Genomic DNA, 21,079 nt, shown 5'->3' on the forward strand with positions numbered 1-21,079 from the left:
GAGGATGACATGGAACCAGGGAAGTAGGCATTAACTGGTAGCAGCAATGATGGGTGAGATCAGAAACCCAACAAGGGGGCCGTGGGACAGCAGGAAGATGCTGGTGACAGTGGTGCTCGGTTATCTAAGGAACCAGGGAAAGTCCTGAATGCATCCAACCTGATCTGAACTAAGTGACTTCACGTTGTGAGCAGGCAGAGATCTGGAGATCCAGCCAGTTGGGAGAGCGCTGGAACTGGAGAGACACGCAGACCTCACCGAGCCTGGTGCTCCTAGGCACTGACAATTTCCCATGCATGTGCATTTTTCCCTCCCAAGATCAATAGTTTAGAATTTATTCTTTTTTTTTTTTAATCTTGTCTGGCCCCTTTCCTCCAAACCTGGAATCCTGGAAAGAGGGAAAGCCTTTTCCAACAAGGGACCTTGCTTTTCCCTTTCCCTGTCCCCGTGGAGATTTGGAGAGGCAGCAGGAAGGTTGGAAAGCACTTGTGTCCCTGAAGGAACAGCCAGTTGCAATGCACGACCATCACTATAGATCTACGATTTATGAAAATAAAGCAATATGTGCCTGTTTCGGTGCCTGCCGTTTGCCTACCAATGGTGCAGTGTTCACCATTCCAGCCCTCTCGGCATTCACATTTGCCATCTTTACAGGTCCCGTGCTCAATGCAGCGGGGGTGGCACACGCGCTGGTCACAAGCTGCGCCTGTCCAGCCCTCTTCACAGCGGCAGGCTCCCCCGATGCAGACGCCGTGAGTGCCACAGTCTACTGAGCACACTTCTGGAAGAAAAACAATGATTACAGCTCAACACGGCAGCTGGCAAACCCTTCACGGAAGCCAGACCACACACATGGCCTGGGCCCCAGGGGCAGGCCAAAGCCCAGCAGCTATGACATCTCCAGAGGCTTGTCTCTTCATTGGCTCAGTATTAATTTATCATCATCATCATCATTATCATCATTTTTCTTTCTAGAGCAGTTTTTGTCAAAGTGCGGCCCCTGGCCAGCAGCATCACTGTCACCTAGGACCTTGTAAGAAATGCAAATTCCTGTGCCCTGGTTGGACCACCATGTGCTTTAGAGTTTCTGGGAGTGGGACTCTCAAGTTCCTTTCACCACATCCTCTGGGTGGTTTTGATATTAGAATGTGAGAACCACTTGTCTACTGAGGGAGACTGTCCTGAGGGGAGGTCAGGCAGCAGGCCAGCTCGGCACAGAGGTCTCGGGATCCTGCCTTCTGCTCCAGCTGAGATTCTTCCCCCTTAACTGAGCTTTCTGGGCCCACCAGGGATGCCCCGCTCCATGCTTCTGATGACTGCAGACCCACACGTTCCCCAGATCAGCTTTGGCGGCAATGATGGCCGCTGGTACTTATGCTGCGTTTACACGGCCTCTTTCTCAAAGGAGCTCAAAGTCTTTTGTGGTCAGGGAGGAGACAGACAGACAGATAAGCACTCTCTGGACCTCTCACTCGAGGACAAGCACGTGCCAGACATTCATCCTTATGACAGTCTACAGAGGGAGGCGTGGCCTGTCCTGCCAGGGGAGAGAACAGTGGGCCAGGGGCAGCCAGTGACTCACTCAAAGTCACACAGCTCATTGGCAGCACAGCTGGACCTTGGGCCTAGCACTCTCCACCCCCACGCCAAGTCCTCTGAGCAGCTTTGCCAGGATCATCAGCATCGAAGAAGAAGCCAGAGTCAAGTGGGCAGAGAAGCCATCCCAAAATAGCCCATTTCATCCGACTCTCATTTTTGCCTTCTTTTCGGAATGAAATATTTATTTCTCTCCCATCATAGGCAGAGCTTCACACTTATTCCCTTCTGATTGCCATGGCAATCTTACAGCTACCTCCCTGTTCCGAGAAGGGGGTGGCATGACGATCCCCTGCTCAGATAGGTGCTCATCTGTGCTAAAGAAGCCTTTCTTGGGAAGGCTGGGACCCGCCTGAACTGTTGAACTGCTCCTTTCTTAAGGTCACGCAGGAGGTAAGACACATACTCTTAATTTTAGGAAAGTAAAGTGTGCAACACAACTTCATTATTTTCCTGTCACTGGAGGATTGCAGAGCTTTGTAACATGTTCACAGAGCACCCCGAGGGAGCCTCTTTTCTGTTTTATAGGATGTGCTATTTGGTTTGTCTGGGACTGAATTGTTCTGTTTTGCTTTCTGGTACCTTTAGGGACTGCACATAAGAAAACCTATAATGCAAATAGAGCGTCCCTCCTGGTCCCCTCATCCGTTTGTGGTGATGGATCCAACAAGGCACAAGTACCAACTTGGTGTTATTTTTGCTTGTTTGCTCTGTTTTGTTTTGTTTCTCAAGGATCACAGACTCTACAGTTAAGGAAAAGAGTGATAAAGGCACTGTGTGATTGAACGAAGCCCCCTTATCCCACATTAAGTGTGAAGAGGAGAGTCCCATCCATCTGGGAATGGTTGGAATCCAGGGCATCAAAGTGAGAGAAACTCCCTTGGCTTACCAACGGAGCAGTCGGGACCCATCCAGTTTGGGTCGCAGCTGCAGAGGCCTGTGTCCGGCAGGTATGTTCCGTGCCCACTGCACTGGTCTGGGCATTGGACCCTTGCCAGCTCACAGTTAAGACCACCCCAGCCCGGGCTGCAAAGGCATTCTCCATTCACACAGACCCCGTGGCTGGAGCAGGTGGGATCCAAGCAATCCACTGGAAAAAGACAAAGAAGAAAAGTAATGATCAGTCTTGGGACAGACACGAGACACAGGCTTTCTGCTGAACAGACCGGTGGTCTACCAGTTCGTATCCACTTGCAAACAATGCAGCCTAGGAAATGACTTCTGTGGTCTCTTGAAGAACACTAATAAAATAAAAAAAAATTTTGTATGACAGAACACCCAATTTAAAACTTGAAGAGAACCAAGAGAAAAAACAGGATTTCTTAAGCAGAATTAAGAAGAATCACACATAGTTTCTATATGCATATAGAAGTGTGCTCTTCATCCTTTAGAACCCCATACTTACCAACCTTCATACCTGGACTGCCCCATGTCAAGACTGCAAGTACCTGTGATAGTTCTGCATGTGTCGTCAAACTCGATTATCCCTCATGCTAAGTGGGGAAAGTAGTGAGGTTCATTCAACTTCATTAATCATTGTCTTCGAAAGGAAACAAAAATTATAAAGAACATCCATGAAACCAATATATGAGTCACTTTCCAAGTTAAATTTTAATGAGGCCAAGTGTAAAATTGGTTTCCATGTTCTGAACACACTCCCTGAAGGAGTTAGTGACTGTGCAGGATGGAAGAGGTGAAACTGACCCAGAATAGGAACCTCACGGGGTGTCATGACTGAGTACCTTTGGTCAAGGTACCAATACTGCACCAGTCAAGTAGATAACTTAACAGTCAGGTTCTGTCATTGTCATCTTTGGCACTTTCATGGTCTGGTTCTTTGGCTGTCTTCATGGCCAGAGTGCATACGTGTCCAGTAGGTAATGTCAAGACGATTATTCAAGAATTAACTCAAAGAGAAGAAAGGAGAGAGTTGCAAAGTTCAGGTCTTAAGGACAGGATTTCCTGCATGAGAATGTGAGCCTAGCCTTGAACCTGCGTCCAGGCTAAATAGATAGGATCATTTACAAGCAGACCAGCTTCCTTAGTGTGAGTAGAAAATGATGCAACAATATGTGGAGTAGAGGGCTCCACATGTGGGGTTTGACTAAGAATGGTGTTTTGCAGGGTGCTCAGATAATGCTTTGCAATACTGTGATGAAATGTGGAAATCTCATCACCTTATTTGACTATGACTTATATTCCTGTCACTGAACAGTTTCAAATTTGGGCCCGCCGGCCTATACTGCTTCTTACATTACCTGGGGCCTAGCAGGCTAGAGAAAATGCAAAAGTTCTTTCCTATTTTTTCTTTTTTTTAAACTATGCTGATATTATAATTTAATCCTTTCTGTGCATGCATGCATGCCATCTTTGGTTCAAAGCTTGAGATTTTTTTTCCTTGCCCAATGTAAACACTAAAGTATAGAAGACTTGTACTCTCTAACAATTCATCATTACAGTGAGATGGTAGCCTCTTGGGAGTCCTAGTTGCCTTATAGGGTCTACTGATAAACTGCCCATGTTGGATGCCTTCTGTTCTTATTTTGCATAAAATAATGGTGTTTTTAAATATTGATAAAGTATTTGCGTGTATAACTTGATATATAACTTGATGTAATTTGTGTGTATAATTTTTATCAGAATTTGTATGCTATTGCCTTACATGTCAACTGTAAACAGGAAGACATCAGCCTTGAGGAATTTGGATTCATTAGAAAGCACAATGTTCCATGAACCTTTCAAAGAGCACCCCTCCCGTTAGGCAAAAATAATGATTTTTAGCACTTAGAGATGTCTCTCAGGATCCCATTTGGATATTCCTAAGAAGACATTTATAAAAGTCAGTTCCAAAGTAAGCCATGGAAAAAAAAGAAAACAAGAAAAGATGATTTTTTTTTTCTACCAGAAGGGTGAATTTCAGTGATTCATTATTAGTTGAAGATGTTTATGATGATGTTACTTAACCTAGTTACTGTCACTTTAGAGGTGAATTCACTGTCGTAGGGAAGATAACTCCTGATGCCATAAACCCTTCTGATGTCTTCAAATTTGCTCCACTGAGGATGTGGCGACACAGCTGCATATAAATTTGAAGTGAAAGGTTTAAATACACAGAAGGTGTTCTTCAAAGGACCTGTGTGGTGCCTTTGGTGTTTTCTACCTAATGCAGTTAAGGGGATATAGTATGTGTTCGACACAAAATTGTTGGTGAGAATGAATGACAGACTTTGTTATAAGCAAAGCTAACAAATTAGTAGAATAAATTTCCAGTGTGAAGGACTGATTAGAAAAAGAAATGGTACTACTTCTTGCTTTTGGAAATAATGCTGCAAAATTTTAGCTAATTCAGTCGGAACCCATCATGTTTGGATTCTAATAAAGGAAATCCTGAAGAAGTTCTAGTTCGTTTTTTTATTTTATACTCATTTCTAATTAAGCAAAATTAAAATATACACAAGAAATTTTGTTATTGCCTCAAAATTTGCTCTACAGCTATAATTAGCCATTTAAAGTGTTTACAGAGTTGCCAGCAGTTAGAAGCTTTCAAAAATATATCATGATCTTTTTCTTAAAATGATGAAATAATAAAAATACCAGAGAGGGTAGGAAAGAGAGAGGGACAGAGAAAATAAGAGATGAGAAGGAGAGGGAGGGGAGATTTTTCCTCTAGACAAATTGGCTCTCTCTTCTCTACCCTGAATTATGGTATGAAGAAAGGAGGGGCGTCTGCAGAGACCTATTAGCCCAGTGCTCGAATGTCATCAAAAGAACCATTTATAGCATCTAAAAATATGAGCTAACCCTTTCTTTGGCTAGTGGTACCAGTAAATATGCCCTCAGAGCTGCATAATTATAGAAGCCAATGGAATAACTAAATTCCAACGTTAATAGGAGTGGTTTCACTATGAATTTTAAATTTGGTCCCGATTTCATAAAGTGGTCTTGCGGCCACATCCGTAGAGTCTTTAGCAGGCAGAAGGGACTGCAGCATTTTTACAAAGCTTTATAAATAGAAACAGTGTTATACTTAAAAGGGGGCCAGCGGCCTTCACCAGCGAAGTACCCCGCGCCTGGAAATACCATCCCCCTGGCAGCTGAAATCATTAGAACTCATTTAGTGTTGGGTCCTCTGCAGGTTTGACAAAAAAGGGTTGTGAATGCAATTTATATCCCTAAGGATAAAAAAAGGAGGTCAAGGAGTTTTACAAACAATATGTACTATAAACCTCTGAAGAACCATGAATTACATTTATGAAGTTAAATGTCATTGAAAAATGACTCAACCATGAAACTGACATGGAAACATGGCTGACTTAAACTAATCTGTCACTTCCTCTCTCATCACCTTCCTGCTCCACAGCCATCATCGAACGAGACCTCACAAACACGTCCTTTCATTTTCTTGGGCAAATTTGTTAATAGTACAACAATGTTTATGCAGCAAAAACGCGGGATGGCAACTATCGATTTCATTGCCACAGTCACTTCAGGTGAATTGTTCGAACGTTATGACTATGATGAATATCAGAAATAAAAAAGCTAAATGGAAGAAAAAGCGCTGATCTAGACTTTCTGACTCCATTTCCTATTTGAAAACAGCGTATGAATCACCTGGGTTCATTCTTTTTGGGTGGCAGAAATCAATAGGGGAGATTTCATCATTTTGCGATGCTCCACATGGCTTTCCTGTTTTGTTGGATGGTTAATTTATTCTGAACATTTAAGAAGACCAGCTGGGATGGTAGAGAAGTCGAGGAACCCTTTGGATGTTACTCATACAGATGTACACCATCTTGCTTGTGCACAGTTCTAAGGTTGGCAATGTTACTGCTCCTGCACTTTCTCCTCACTCGATGATTTATACAGAAGGTCATCTTAACCTTTCTTGTCACATCCCTGGCCTCTCCCATGTTTTCAACAAATGCAGTCTTGCCTCCTAGAATCCATTTATCTTTAAGAACTTCAACCTTTCGATCAGGGTTATTAAATCAGTATTTCTTTCATCTGAACTCCCAATTTGGTTTTATGATATAAACATGGGAGGCTAACCTTTATAATAAGAAGAGGAAATAGAGAACTAAGCAAGGGAAGACCTGGAGGTCAGACTTCTGGACCCTTTTAAGGGTATTGCTACTGATGTATTGAAAAATCTTAGAAGAATAACACCATAGAAGCCGACTCTTTATAGCCATAGCTGTAAAACTGAAATAGAGGATTTTGCAAGGCAACCCATGTGGGTGTATCCAAAACTGAGGCCCCATCTTTACACTGCAGTGAGTGCTGTAATTATGGGTTACTTTGTGGAGAATTCTGGTGATCTCCAAGTTGGCAGAAGGGATCCATCAGGATCTGAGAACCCTACAGAACCTGAGATCCCTCATTATTGTGAGAAGTTTATTCATGAGAAACAAAGAGAGAACAGGGTGCAGCGTATCCCACGGGATCTTTCGTGTGCAAGCACCCCCAGAAAGGCAGGAGGCTCCATATTTTCCCTTAGTTTGCTGGGTGAATTGGCTCTTCATTTGTTCTGTGAACTCAGGATGGAACAAGTTGTTTTAGCACACAGGGACGTTTCTCTAGGAGACAGAGCAGAGGAACTCGGCCGGATGACAATAACTCGGCCAATGCCATGGTTGGGGAAGAGGCAGGAAGTTCAGGAGCCGAGGTTCTCACTGTCTGAGTCTGTGGTGGATTCTGTGTGTGGTGAGACTCACTGGATGGGTAGTGAGAGACCATATACTAGAAGGGCAAGTACAGAGAAGAAAGGATACAGACAGCTGAGTTCCCTCGCCCTACTGGCACCAGAACTTGGTCCCAACACCTTGGTGTTGAGTAACTCTCCTGAAAGAATGAACCAGAGTAACAAGGACTAGGTAGAGCCCATATCTGAGCACCTCCTTGTCTTACACTTTCTCTCTGAGATCCCCTCTCTTGAGTTCCAAGCCAGAGCATGTACTATACTTGGTCAGACTAGCTTTAGCATCTAACAGCCCTGATTTTTCCCAATGTGTGCTAGAGGCCCTTAAACGTGTGCAATCATGGGCTCTTAGGAATTCATCAAATCCCAGCCCCCTTGCCACAATCCACTCTCCTCTGTGTGATTGTAGGTAACCAGAGTAATTTACCCTACATGGTGTCTCTAAATGACTTGGATACCTACAGTCTTTGAAGACTGACTGCTCTCTATTGATATTAATTTTTTGTTGAAATATTTACACAAATGTACATGGGTCTTAGATTGCCAAGAAGCATAAAAACAAACAAACAAACAAAACAATAATCAAATCTCCCTAAAACTCAGCAGAAACCAGCTTTATGGAAGTCAAGGGAGTTAGAGATTCTTATTTCTTTTCTCTGGATAGCTTAGGTAATTTCTAATTCAGAGGGCTGTGAGTCAACTAGAAGAACAGAGGGAAGAAGATAGGCAGACAAGGAGGAAGGAGACAAGAAGGAAAAAAGAAGGAAGAGGGGACAAGAAAAGTAGTACAGGGGAAGAGAACCCTGAACTAGAAAAAAAGCAGGGAGAGAAAATGAGAGAAAAGAGTTAATATATATCTGAAGGAGGGCCAGGCAAAGTGTGCCTTTTAAAATTGTCCCCATAAGCCTTTTCAATTGTACAGCTAAAGAAGTCTACCAAAGTGAAGGTTTTTGAACTTGTCTGTGCACCACGTTGAAGCTTCCTTTGCAAAACACAGAGCCTGGGACTGAACTCCTTGGCCCAAGCTGGGCCTTCATGGTCCCCACCACTGTCCTGTGACCCCAAGATGCTTACCTTCCTCACAATGCTCGCCTTTGTAGCCTGCAGAGCACACACAGTTCCCGTCAATGCAGGAGCCATGGCCCCCACAGGAGGGATCGATGCACTGATTTGTGGGAACGTCACACTCGGCACCTTTCCAGCCGCTGTAGCACTGGCATGTCCCTTTAGAATACTGTCCATTCCCACTGCACAGGACAGGGCAGGCAGCTGCAAAGCCAAAGACAAGACACCAGCTTATGAGGCCATCATTGGAAGGGCTCTGTCAGATGCTTTCTGGCATTACAGCCCCCTTACCATCCTTAGGCTGAGGACCTTGGTAGCAGACATAGAGAGCTATTTCCAAATAAGAACCCCATGAGTAACGCAACTACCACCCATGCCACATGAGTACCAGGCTCAGCAGGGTCACACATGTACAGCTCATGGCTTTATCATCATGATCAACCTGAGAGGTAGGGCTACATTCCTGGTCCCCATTTTGTAGGTAAAGTTACTTGTGTACTGTTTCAAAGCACCTAATCAGGCAGCCCCAATGGAATCCAGTTGCTTGGCTCTAACAGTGTGCCATGAACAAAGCTACTTTGCCTTCCTTGTTCCTGTTGTTGTTTGTGGTGAGCAGAATTCACTGCTGAATATTTCACCAAACCTGTCAGATTAGTGGATTCCTATTCTGCTGAGCTGATAACTGTAAAAGTAGAAGGGCAATGGGACACAATTAGGTCTTTTTTTTTTTTTTGTGGAACCGGGGATTGAACTCAGGCTGTTGCGCTTGCCAGGGAAGTGCTTATTCCACTGAGCCATCTGCCCAGCCCCTGGGACACAATTAGGGTAATGACTTTGTTTCTCCTTAGGTTCCTGACCTATACCATAAAGACATCAGTGTGCTTATTTCCAAGGGTGATATATACTAAAGTATTAAGAATAAGTAAGCCTGACCCACTTTGAAAAAGGAAGGGGGGCTGACGAGGTAGCTCAGTGGACTAAGCGCCTGCTTAGGCAAGCACAGGGACTAGGGTTTGATCCCTGGTACGTGCCGTGCCAGCCCCACCCCCAGGTATGCTGAGCCGACCACAGAGACCTGGCATGGTGGTGCATACCTGTAGTCCCAGCGCTGGGGAGGCTGAAAACAGGAGGATCACTATGAGTCCTAACAGTGTAGTGAGACCCTGTACCAAATACATTAAATAAAAAAGTAAATAAATAAAGGAAGGGCCAGGGCAGGGTTAAAACTGGAGGTCTCAAACAGTTCCCATCTTTCCTGGGATCCTCGTGTGTCCCTTGATGGAAAGAATCTTTTTTTTTTTTTTTTAGAATCTTGATAGGAAGGAGGTTCAAAAATCTGTGGGGACTGTCTGGCATGAGATTATGTCCATAGCACCAAACTTCTCAGTAAGCTTATTATTTTTTAAAAAATTTATTTATTTATTTGTGTGTGTGTGTGTGTGTGTGTGTGTGTGGCCAGCTCAGCCCACCAGGGGGTGGTGCTGGCTGGCATGTGGTGCTGGGGGATTGAACCACAGTCCCTATGATTTGCTAAGCTTGTTCTAAGTAGGTGCTTTAGACCACTGAGCCATCTCACCAGCCCCTTAGTAAGCTTATCATGAATGAGGCTTGAGTGGCTTCCCTCAGGCTCTGGAATTCTCAATTCAGCACTGGTTGGACCATTTCCAATCTGCATTCTACCTTGGGCCTAAAAAACACTGACCTGGGCCTGAACCTTCAGAAAGATACCTTCAGAAATGACCAACATCACTGTGCCAGGGATGCCAGGTGTTGCCTAGGACTGCGAGCACAGTTTCTGTGGGGATCCTCTGAGTTGTAACCCACACAACCAGATGGTGCACCACACAGGGACTGGACATGCAGCCCCATCATCACCTAGTCAAGTGCCCCACCCTGCCTTATGACTCTTTTGTGCTGTGAAGTTTCTATTTAGTTTTTATAACTATTAACTTCCCTCTGAGTCTAATTTTGAAAAACTATAAAAATCTAGGGGACAAAGACTATGTTTGCTGTTCTCTTCCTGTGAGCGGCCTTAGGTGACCTGTGAAAGTGGTTTGCTACTCTCTTGACCCAGAAAACCCCACAAAATTACGCAAATCAAGAGGCTCAAATCTTCGCGTTCACTTTAAGAACACGCGTGAAACTGCCCAGGCCATCAAGGGTATGCATATCCGAAAGGCCACCAAGTATCTCAAGGATGTCACATTAAAGAAGCAACATGTACCATTCCGGCGTCACAATGGTGGAGTTGGTAGGTGTGCCCAGGCCAAACAGTGGGGCTGGACACAGGGTCGGTGGCCCAAAAAGAGTGCTGAATTTTGCTGCATATGTTAAAAATGCAGAGAGTAATGCTGAACTTAAGGGTTTAGATGTAAATTCTCTGGTTATTGAACATATCCAGATGAAGAAAGCACCCAAGATGCGCCGCCGCACCTATAGAGCTCATGGCCGGATTAATCCATACACGAGCTCCCCCTGCCATACTGAGATGATACTCACTGAACAGGAACAAACTGTTCCCAAACCAGAAGAGGAAGTTGCACAGAAGAAAAAGATATCCCAGAAGAAACTGAAGAAACAAAAACTTACGGCACGGGAATAAATTAAGCATAAAATAAATGGAAATAAAATTTTAAAAAAAGACTATGTTTGCTTATGAGGGCTGCATTCATCAATGCTGGGCTGACTGGGTAAAGGCTTTAGCTAGGCTTCAAGGAGTGCTCCAGGATTTACAGCTAAGCACTCACTAGTTATGAAAACAGAGAAGTTTCTCGAGTCAACTTCATGTTGTACACACAATGTGTTTTTCTGGGAAAGTGCAATGTTTTACCTTAATTTCAAACTGACCTGAAATAAAAGCCTTCCAGTAGTCCAAAATGCTTTATAATAGGACAGTTGTGAAAGGTACTGAGGGCACTATTTCCAGTGGAATTCTTATCTTTATGAATCTACCAGAGGAGAGTGAGTTCAAAGTGAGAACATGAAAGAAACACCCTGAATTCAGATGAACCTTCTAAATGCAGGGAGTATGCTTCCCATTTTCAGGGTGCTTACGTAGAGGGATCTGTACAGTTACCAGAGATACTGATTGTTTACAAAGAGGTAGAGGAAAGAGATTGGAACCAAGGAGGCTCAAGATTCAAATTAGAGACAGGGCAAAATGAACTGGCATGCATAACTGTGGACTTCCAGGGGGCTGGAGAGGGGCTGGGAGACAAGTTTGCTCCACGTCCGCTCCTCCTCAGGCTCTGGCTAGCAAGGCACACGTGCACACGAGCTACCCTTCTCCCTTCTCCACTTTTGCAGGCAGCATTAGCTGCCCACGGCATTCTGTCCTCTGAATTTAGGCAGAGTATGAAGACCTCCACAGCAGTGTCTAGGCCGGGACTTTCAAGCACACGGAGTCGGCATCCAAGAAAAAATGCTACTTATCATTTCTGTTTTGTGTCACGCTGAAGGTATCTCCTGATGAGAGGACCGGAATCTGCATCGTTTATCACCCCCCTGTTCTCCCAGACTGAGATACAGCGGGGGTGGGCAGTCTGGCTGTACAGCGTGTCTTCAGGTAAGCTCTCTGCCCTGAGGGTTAGGTGAGGGATGGTCTGTCATGCACAGTAGAGGAAGTCGCAGTAAATCATCACCGCCATCTCCTGCTTGCATCTTTTTGCCTCCCAAAAGGTGGAGGGGGGTAGAAAATTGGAGCAAATAATCATTACCTATAGTAATTGATAAAATATAGCTAAGAATAATTTTCCTTATTCATAGTGAAAGTCTTTCTGTTCTGTACAGACTCTGATTGGTGAAAAAAAAAATAGAATTGTCTAGAAGGTAAGAATGGGTTTTATTTAAAATTGGGTGCCTGGGAAATCACATTTGAAATGTGACCTACTTAAATTACTCAAGGAAGAAAAAGAGTCAGACTAGAGAGTTCTCCGTATCTTGAACTGCAGTCCTTTTTCAGTATGTTTGCTGGATGCTTGCTGGAATGTGGTCAGAAATACAAAACATGGTGATATTCACTGGACAGCAAGGCACTGGGGGTGGTGGCTGATCCCATACAAGAAGGGGAAGGCTGAGAGTGGAAGTTTCCCGCGCTGGATCTCCTTTGCCTTTAGGGTGGAGGGCCGACAGACAGACGCCAGGCGAGCGCCCCCCAGTGGTCACTGGGCTGTCTGCATGGAACGAACGTACCTTCCCTCATACTTCGCCAGGACTCAAGAGCATCCACACATGGCCTCTGAGGGGCTGGCAGTGGGGTGAGGAGCCTCCTGTACTCCTAGCTCCCTTTCTGTTTTTACTGCAGTGCAATCTACATTATTTTTACGACAAGTTATAGAAAGACAACGGTGACTCCATATTCTGCCAAGAAGTAGGACAAAGTACAAGAGGAAATACCAAGAGCGCCCGAGTTCAAAATCTAATGTGTTATTTACCAGGTGAGAGCTTTGGGCAAGATGACCGAGCTGCTAGGATGCTCCGTTTTCCTTAAAGAACAAATTGTCTCTCAATGCTTCCGGGAGGATTAAGTGAGATGATACACGCAAAGATTCAAAACAGGAGCTGCCACGTGGTAGGCAATTAATGGCCTCTCTCTTGGGAAATTTCAGGCTGAATCTCCAATCTGACTTGAGGGGTTAATTAAACACTACAGTGGTCTCAACACACGCGTACATGCCCCTGCCACCACCGGCGGCAGCAGACTGCCCCATAGTAATGGACAGTTAATCCGTCGCTCCCCTCCGGCTCTCTGGCTGCGGTGTGGGTGGGTTCTCACCGCTCAGATGTCTCGGGTGGAATGTTTATGTTCCTGTTTCTTTTTCCAATTCCTAAGGCTTACAGGGGTAGAACACTGTGCATTCAAGCTTCTACTTAAAATTAATTAAAATGTTTGTACAAATTGACTATTCCTGTTTTACTAAATCTAGTAAATGGAAGCTTTAAGATTCCCTCAGAAGAAAAATAAATTACCACTGCCACTAATGACTGTCAAGTTAACACAACGACAAAAAAGAGACACAATTTAGATCACCTAAATAGTATAAAGCTCGTCTTCGTGATCAAGCCGGAGCCTGCCCTCCCCCTCCCCCAGTTCTCAGCAAGGGCTGACATGAGTTATCAGCGCTATTTGCACAGCAGGCATCCACAGGACTAACCACTCGCGTTTGATGTTTTAAGAAAAACGAATCCTGGTTAGTTGGAGCTTTCAGAAGAGCAAATACCTGGAGAAACCTTGGAGATGGTTGGGGAGGCTCAGGAATCAAAGCAGAGGTGAAATGCCTGAAGCCGGACAAGTAATACCTTTGGCTGGACTAGTTGTGAAGATGGAATTTCAAATAATGTATCTTTTACAAGTCATTTGAAAACTGATTTAAAACTCTTTAGAAGAGACTTGAGAACATAATACTCTGAACCTAGGGCCCACGTGAATTGTCGTAACAGGTGGTTGCTTCATGCCTCATGGCGGCAACAGATACAAAATAATACATGGGAGCCGCTGGGTTTGGTGGAAGGGAAAAAAGGATGGGAGAACCGATGCTCTGAAGCAATTTAGGATGGCACCTATGGGTCATGGATGCCAGGTAAACACAGTTTGGGTCCCTAGCACCAAAGCCGTTGCTGCTCCATCGTCCTCCAAGGTTGCAGAGTTGGCTTGGTGCCAGTACTATATCATGAAAGGTGAATTTGGCGGCTAGCTATATCCCTGCCAATTGCAATTCATTTGGTGGGCAATAAAGTTTAACCCCTACTGGATACCATACTAAAAATAAATACACAGTATAAAGATCTGTAAGAAGAAAAACAAAACCCTATAAAGGTATCAGGAAAACACGTAAGATTATTTTCATGGGTGGGGGAGATATAAGTAAGGCATGGTTTCTTGAAACTATGAAGGAAAAGATGATGGGTTGAATTCACATAAAGCTTAAATCTATTTGACAAAAGGTACTGTGAGACAAAATTAAGTAATGAGCAACACAGGAAAAATAGTTTCAAAAAATTTACAGAATGAAATTTGCTCTCTAAAACATCCAAGGAGCTCTTATAAATCAATAAAAAGTGAAGATCTGGGTGAAGGACCCAACAGAAATTATATAAATTGTCAATAAAAGTATGAGAAAATACTCAGTTTGATGAACAACTAAGTAACCGTAGCTAAAATACTAATGAGACCCAATTCTTAGCTTCTCAGCTGGGGAGGAAAATGAGAAGCAGGCTCACGCTCAGGACTATCACGGCCGAAGGGACCGGGCTCTGCGAAGCATGGCTGGAAGGAGCAGAGAGCCTCACTAATGTTCAGGGAGATTATTTATTCCTCAATGGGCAGCTCCCTGGCTCACCCTGAATCCCTAAGAAGACTGGGGCGGTGGGAGGGGGAAGTGGCTCAGTGCCTCATTTTTCTCACTTACTCCTTAGCTAGAACAAGGAAGACCATTTTGTGCAGGCAGAAGACTGTGGAAGGTGGGAAGCAGAACCAAGACGTGATTATGAATGAGGTTATCAGTGCAAAGCCCACCATGCGTTCCGACAGCGACAGTCACCTCTGGCCCACACGGCCCCGCAACTGCCTGCCCAGAATACGCTGGCATTTTAGTCGGTCTTGGCTGGGGCAAGATGCAATGGGCCCCAGTGAGCAGAGGAAACCAGAGGCTGCCTTCCGACAGCTGGGGTCAGGGTCCCGGGCTCAGCGGGCCTGAGTTCAGGTGCACCTGCTTCCCCAGTCCCAGCCTGTCAAATGGCACATTAATAAGCAAGAAAGAGATTCGAGGAAGAATTTCCAGAAGGACAAAAACTCATCAGGTGTGTCAAATCTCTGACATTCAGGAGCCATGTGGGGAAAGCAGCACACGCTGACTTAAGCACGAAAGTATGGATGCTTTAATTAATCCGGGGTGAATTTAATTGCTTTAGTTAAGTGGAAATCGGGTTAAAAATGATGCAGAGCATGCTGGGGTGTGTTAAAAACATGACATATGAGTTGGATGAATCGATAAATTAAAAGCGCACAGATGTTTTAATTAAACCCAGGGAAGTTAACGAAGATCGCAAGAGACTTTTAAGCCCATGATTAATTCAATTCATTTAAAATACCTGTAGAGATACGAAGGCACCTCCATTTTCAGAGTTATAAAAGTTCTCAATCGATAAGTACTGAAGCTGTTCTTAAAAACAGTCTAAGGTGTGTGTGTGTGTGTGTGTGTATAAGTGTGTGTGTTTGTGTGACAACAGCAGTAATTACATAATAAATAGTTAAATTCTACAGAGTACACTGTATAGAAAGCCTCTCAGCAGCGCAAGTCCAGATAGAAGCAGATTTACAATCCTGTTGTTGATTCAAGCAAGCACCAAGACAAATGTGAAAATTAACACCAGCCCTTAACCACAAGCAGGGAAGTGTCCTGCAGGCCTGGTGGATCTGTTTTATTTACCGCTCTCTCTTCAGCATACAGAAAAGCACTGGGCACGGGATAGGTGTATAACTTAGCTTGAGTGTCAGTTTTGCTTTCTTTTTTCAACAGGTGTCTGACTATGGTTACTTCAACCCGCTCACTCAAGTGGGTAAGAACCCTGGAGTGCCGACTCCGTAGTGTTCACAGGGATGACGCGGGATGACCCAGGTAAATTCTGTGTCCTGCATGTAGCACACGTGAGAAGCCACCAGATGTAATTCTACCATCATCATTGCCATTAGGAGGAAACTGCTCCAACTGGTGATAGCATCACGGGACAAGACAGGGTTTCCTGTCCCCGACCCCAGCTGGCATCCTTCCCACTATGGAAAATCTTCCTGAAACCACAGAATTTCCCCACATCTGCATGTATCATGTCTGCATGTTTGCAAGAGTTTGGCATTTTGCCCTCCAGAGCTTCACTGCCACTTCCCTAGTAGTTTAAAAGAAAAAAAAAGTGTTTTAGTTTCAGAAGCTATGTAACAGTTTCTACTGAGAGGGATGAAGGGATTTCTTTCTGGTAATAGAAAAAGCAGCAGAGGCCTCCTGAGCAGCTGTGTACTGGAGCTCGCAGGGAGGACTCGCACTGGCTACCAGGTAGCTGGCACCACTGCCCTCAGCCTCCTCCACACCTACCAGCAAGGCAGGGGCCCAGGAAGAAAAAGGAGCTGCTGCTGCTGCTTCAGGTCACAGTTCTGTGGCAGTCTCATTTAGGCCTGATGTGATGGTTAGGCTTCACAGGGAAAGAGTAAAGCCCACTTCTGGGTGTCTGGGTGAGTCCTGCAGGCAAGACTGGCCTGGGGTCCCCCAGATAAGCCACTTTCCTAGGTCATTCTGGTATGAAGTTTTGCCTGAGCCAGCTGTCAACTACAGCTTCTGAAATGGGTCAAATAAACCATTTGCTTCTTTAGGTTGTGGGTACTGAGTTCTTGGTGCCAACTACGGGAAAACTAACACAGACCCCAACGTGGAGCTTCACAAGAGTCACCCGGGGGGATCTTATCAGACTGCAGACTTGAATTCAGAAGGTCTGGTTGGGGCCCGAGTGTCTGAAATGTTAACAAGTCGCTGAGGCCAGTGCTAGAACTCTAGAGCAACCGAATCAGAAACCTGGGGTAGAGTCCAGTAATCGGCGCATTCAGAGGAGCACGCTGAGTGCCCAGGAGTCTGGCAGCACTAATCTAGTGGTTAGGAGTGTAGTTCTGAAGCTGGACTTCGGGTACTGGCTTTACTTCTGAGATTTAGGTTCTGTAGCTACATCGTAAGAAAGATAATGTGTGTTTCATGTAAAATGCTATGTCCCATGCCTAGTATGTAGCTCAACTTTGATATCTGCTGGTGATTCTTCCCATACTATTCCATGAGGCATGACTTTGTCCTCTGGATCTGCTCAGTCACTTTTTGCAAGACATGTACCACAAGCACCTGCTTCTGGTTCCTACAACTGGAGCCCAGCTGTGGAGGAACTCTGGACACTTCTTCAGGCCATGGATGGGAGGAAGGTGGGTAAACTCAGCCATCGCCCTGCAGTGGGCTGTGGGGCATTCCTGGGAGCTGCTGCCTTGCTAGGCCTGTCCTGTCTGTATTAATGTAGTCTCTGGCATGCACGGGGATGGCAGAGGGAGACTGGTGCCAAAGATGATTGTGAAGGAATGAAGGTGAACCCCAGAAAGGGTGGGGGGACCTGGATAGCTTTCACGAAGACAATGACACCATTCATGAAAGGCGAAAGTGGTGTGGGAGGCACTCCTGGGGTGGGTGGGTGGACCTATCACCCCCAGGGAAGGGACTGAGTGTTGCGGTTCCTCTCCTGTGGGCAGTGGGAAAAGCCTGTCAAGGAGACAGGGAAGGAGAACATGATGCGGAACCACACGTCTGACTTCCTGAGCTGTCTACAGCACAGTTGGGGCCTCCGAGAGAGGTGACTGCCATCGACTCAGGGTCTTCCTCACAGTCCCTGTTCTGTGGCCATCAGGGTCACAAGCTTCAGAATCAAACAGACATACTCCCAAAATCTGATCCTACTATGGGATCTCTTAAGTCTTCATTTCTCTTACTCAAAAAAAAAAACAGGGATAAAGACAATGCTGTTGAGATTATGCTGGGAAGGTCATACCTAACACAGAAGAATCATTTCATGCTTACCAGCATGATTTTCCATGTTCACAGCAACTTAGTCTTCACAGCAAAGCAATAGGTAGTATGGCATTTGTTCCCACTTTACAGATGATAAAGTCAAGGCTCACAGAGATTAAATAATCCCCTAAAGTGGACAAAGTTAACTGGAGAAGTGTGGATTCAAATGCTGCAGATTTCCTTTTAACCACTTTTTCGTTCATTCATTGTGAATAAATGACCTTTCCCCGAAATTCTTTTTCTTTCCTCCTGTTTTATTCCTTTCTTCCCTCGCTCTCAGGCTGTCTTTGTTCCAGTCCGCGTCTTGAAGCTGGCTGATTTATCACTGCATTATTAATCTAATTAGAATCTTGTTCTCCAGCACTCGCTTTGAGTCTTTTGACACTTTCCAGCAAGGTTCTGTTAGTCTTGTCTCCTAAATTTAAGTCACTGGACAGCTAGCAAGCACATACACATCCTGAGAAGATGATCCAGAGAAGCAGGGGGCTGCCCCACTACAGCACAGGAAGGAAGTGCGCCAGTCCCCATGTGACCGCAGGGTTGATTCTGGGGCTGCTTTTGGGTGACCTGTGAGTGTGGCCTCCAAGGGTGACCAGCGGCATGAGAGGAAAGGTGGGGCTGAGCAGGAATAACCAGATAAAAAAGCAGCTGGAGAAACACAGAAGCAGCAATCCCACCTATTTTATGAGGGACAGTTTTGGCATCTCTGGTTTAGGGGCCCTTGTAGGAGCTGACACCCCAGGGTAGCTCAGGCCATGAATGAAATTCAGTGTCATCCTAACAAGTGTGTTCTTTATTTTCAGCAGATAGTCCCTGGCCACCTGCACTAGAGCCACCTGGAGGCTTGTTAAAAGGGCACAATGGTGAGCCATGAACCGGTTCTATGGTTCAGATTCCACTGGCGAGGGAGAGGAATCTGGGATGTGCAAGTATAAAACTCGCCCAGGGACATGTTTTAAACTGTAGTGGGAGGCACCTGGGAGCTACCAAAGGTGCTGGAGGAGAGTAGGGACTGCCAGGAAGAGCTCTGGGAGAACTCGGGCCAGGCAGGAGGAGGGAGGCCATCAAGCGTGGCTGGTGGCCATGTGCATGGGGCAGTGGGTGTGAGGACAGACGGAGTAGCAGAATAGAGAACACTGCAGGTCCACGGAACAGAATCCAAGCAATGATGGCATGAGGAGGGCACAGGGATGTCCCTGGTAGCTTGGGGAAGAGGGCTTCCAGTACAGGCTCTGAAATGAGACAGATTTTGTTTCAAACTGGCTCCACCACTTGTGTAAACTCTTGTTTCTTCTCTTCAGAAACTTTGTGTGACCATCCCAACAGCTGCCCGAAGAGCCACATCCCCTGCACCCTACACACATGCTGAGGGCAACCTCACGGCTGCCCTCGTGTCAAGGGGCCATGCCAGGCTTCTCGCTCTGAATCCCACGAATGCCGCTTACTCTCTGAGAGGTCATGGGAAAGCTACTTACCCTCTCTGGATGCCTGGGTTTTCTTATCTGCCAAAGGGGCTACTCCTCTATAAAACTGGCCCACTGGTGATTAAATGACAGGTTATATAGACATCGGTGCAATGTGTGGCCCATGGGAAGACCTTGCTGCATGTCAGCAATGATGAGCGTAAGGATGTGGTCATAACTGGATTTCAGTACTAGAATGTAGCCTCGAGAGCTTGGGCAGTGGACACGTTTGCCACTTAACAGGGGAAAAAAAAATGGCGAGAGCCATGTTCCTTTTCTTCAAGGGTTCCACAGAAGCTGGCTAGGAGCCGAAACCATCCCTAGAGAGAAGATTTCATGTTCCTGTGGCTACCACATTTCTGGGCCTTCACTGACAGCTGTTTGGTGGCCAGAACTGTCATTTCTAACAGCGATTAGATTCCTGTTATCTAACAACTAAGGCCATGGTGTGTTCGCATCCAGCTGTCAGTTGAGGCCTCCAGTTCATCCCAAAGAAGCCATCCAAGGAGCTGGGGGTCAAAAGACAGGGACAAGAAGTCTCCACTGTCCTCTACAATGCAAAGACAATTTTCAGACGAGTCTAGGAAGGCTGTAAATGAGTAAAAGGAAGAGGAGCAGTAATTTTTTGTTGTGGCCTACAACAAACAGCATTAAAGGAATGAGAACAGAATGAGAACTAAATAATAACAGAAAACTAGAATAAGCCTCTGATCTGTAAGCACAATCATTGCTGGAGAGGAATGAGAGGGACCTGATGGAAAATGGTACAAATTACTGGGAAAGAAATGTCGTTTTCCTCAAGCTCTGAATCTGAGCAGAGTGCTTAGGATGTTGCCCAATTAATGAAACTCTATACTGAAAAACACTGTTCAGTGTGTTCCTCTTACTGCTGTCTTCCTCCGCAGGATTTTTCTCTGCAGTCTCTGATACTAATTGGCTATGTTCCTAAATCCACACTATACTATGAGTTTTTCAAAACTATGGAAACTTCTTTTCTTTTTTCTCTTCTCTTCTCTTCTCTTCTCTTCTCTTCTCTTCTCTTCTCTTCTCTTCTCTTCTCTTCTTTTCTTTTCTTGATGGCTTTCACAGCTCCACAAGTGGACTGGGTTGGCCCAGCCACCCAGGTGCCCCCAGGGGGTTAAAGCTGGTCTCTGCCACAGGCTCTTCTCCCTGTCTCCCTTGTCTGTGACCTAGGAACAGTTGCACACATCAGGGAAAGTTCCTCACACCCTCTACTTGGGCACTGAGCCTTGACTCCAGTGGGGGCACCCCAAGCAAGGGCCTCCTTCTCCTCCTGCTGCTCCTCCTTCTGAGTTGAGCCTGTGTGTAGGAGCAGCTTAAGGGGGCTGGGTGTGATGTGGCCCTCTCCAGTCCCGTCTCTAGGAGCCGCCAGAATCAGCAGCCTTGTAGGTTCCTGTGGCTCCTTCCAGTGTGGCTTCTGAGTCCCCGCAGAGCGATCCCTGAAGATACTTAAGGAGTCCGCCTGCGCGGCGCACACGTCTCATGGCTTCACACACCGCCCCCTTCTGAGTTGTGGCAGCACAGTTCAAAGTACGCAGTGCAGCCTTTGGACTCAGAGTTGTAATTATCCCGCCACTTTCAGTATGCTTCCATCAGACTGGAAGCTGTGGAAAGGCAGGGCTGGGGGCTGCGCCCTCATCCCTGGACTTGTG

At 45.6% G+C, this 21,079-nt stretch overlaps 1 protein-coding gene across 7 annotated transcripts in view; it reads right to left on the reverse strand.

Moving 5' to 3' along the window:
• Tenm2 (teneurin transmembrane protein 2) overlaps positions 1–21,079 on the reverse strand; it is a 935,290-nt gene that overhangs the window by 125,822 nt on the left and 788,389 nt on the right. For 4 of the 7 annotated variants that reach the window (XM_004637050.3, XM_004637049.2, XM_004637046.2 and 1 more), the window contains 3 exons: positions 8,369–8,563; positions 2,486–2,686; positions 569–781 (listed from right to left, as the gene is read on the reverse strand). In XM_004637050.3, coding sequence (XP_004637107.1) covers positions 569–781; positions 2,486–2,686; positions 8,369–8,563 — 609 coding nt within the window. The remainder of the gene's footprint in view (positions 1–568; positions 782–2,485; positions 2,687–8,368; positions 8,564–21,079) is intronic. The other 3 variants (XM_004637047.2, XM_012515976.1, XM_004637048.2) reach the window with 2 other exon arrangements.

Source organism: Octodon degus, unplaced genomic scaffold (assembly GCF_000260255.1).
Source record: "Octodon degus isolate 3935 unplaced genomic scaffold, OctDeg1.0 scaffold00085, whole genome shotgun sequence".
Taxonomy (NCBI): Eukaryota; Metazoa; Chordata; class Mammalia; order Rodentia; family Octodontidae; genus Octodon; species Octodon degus.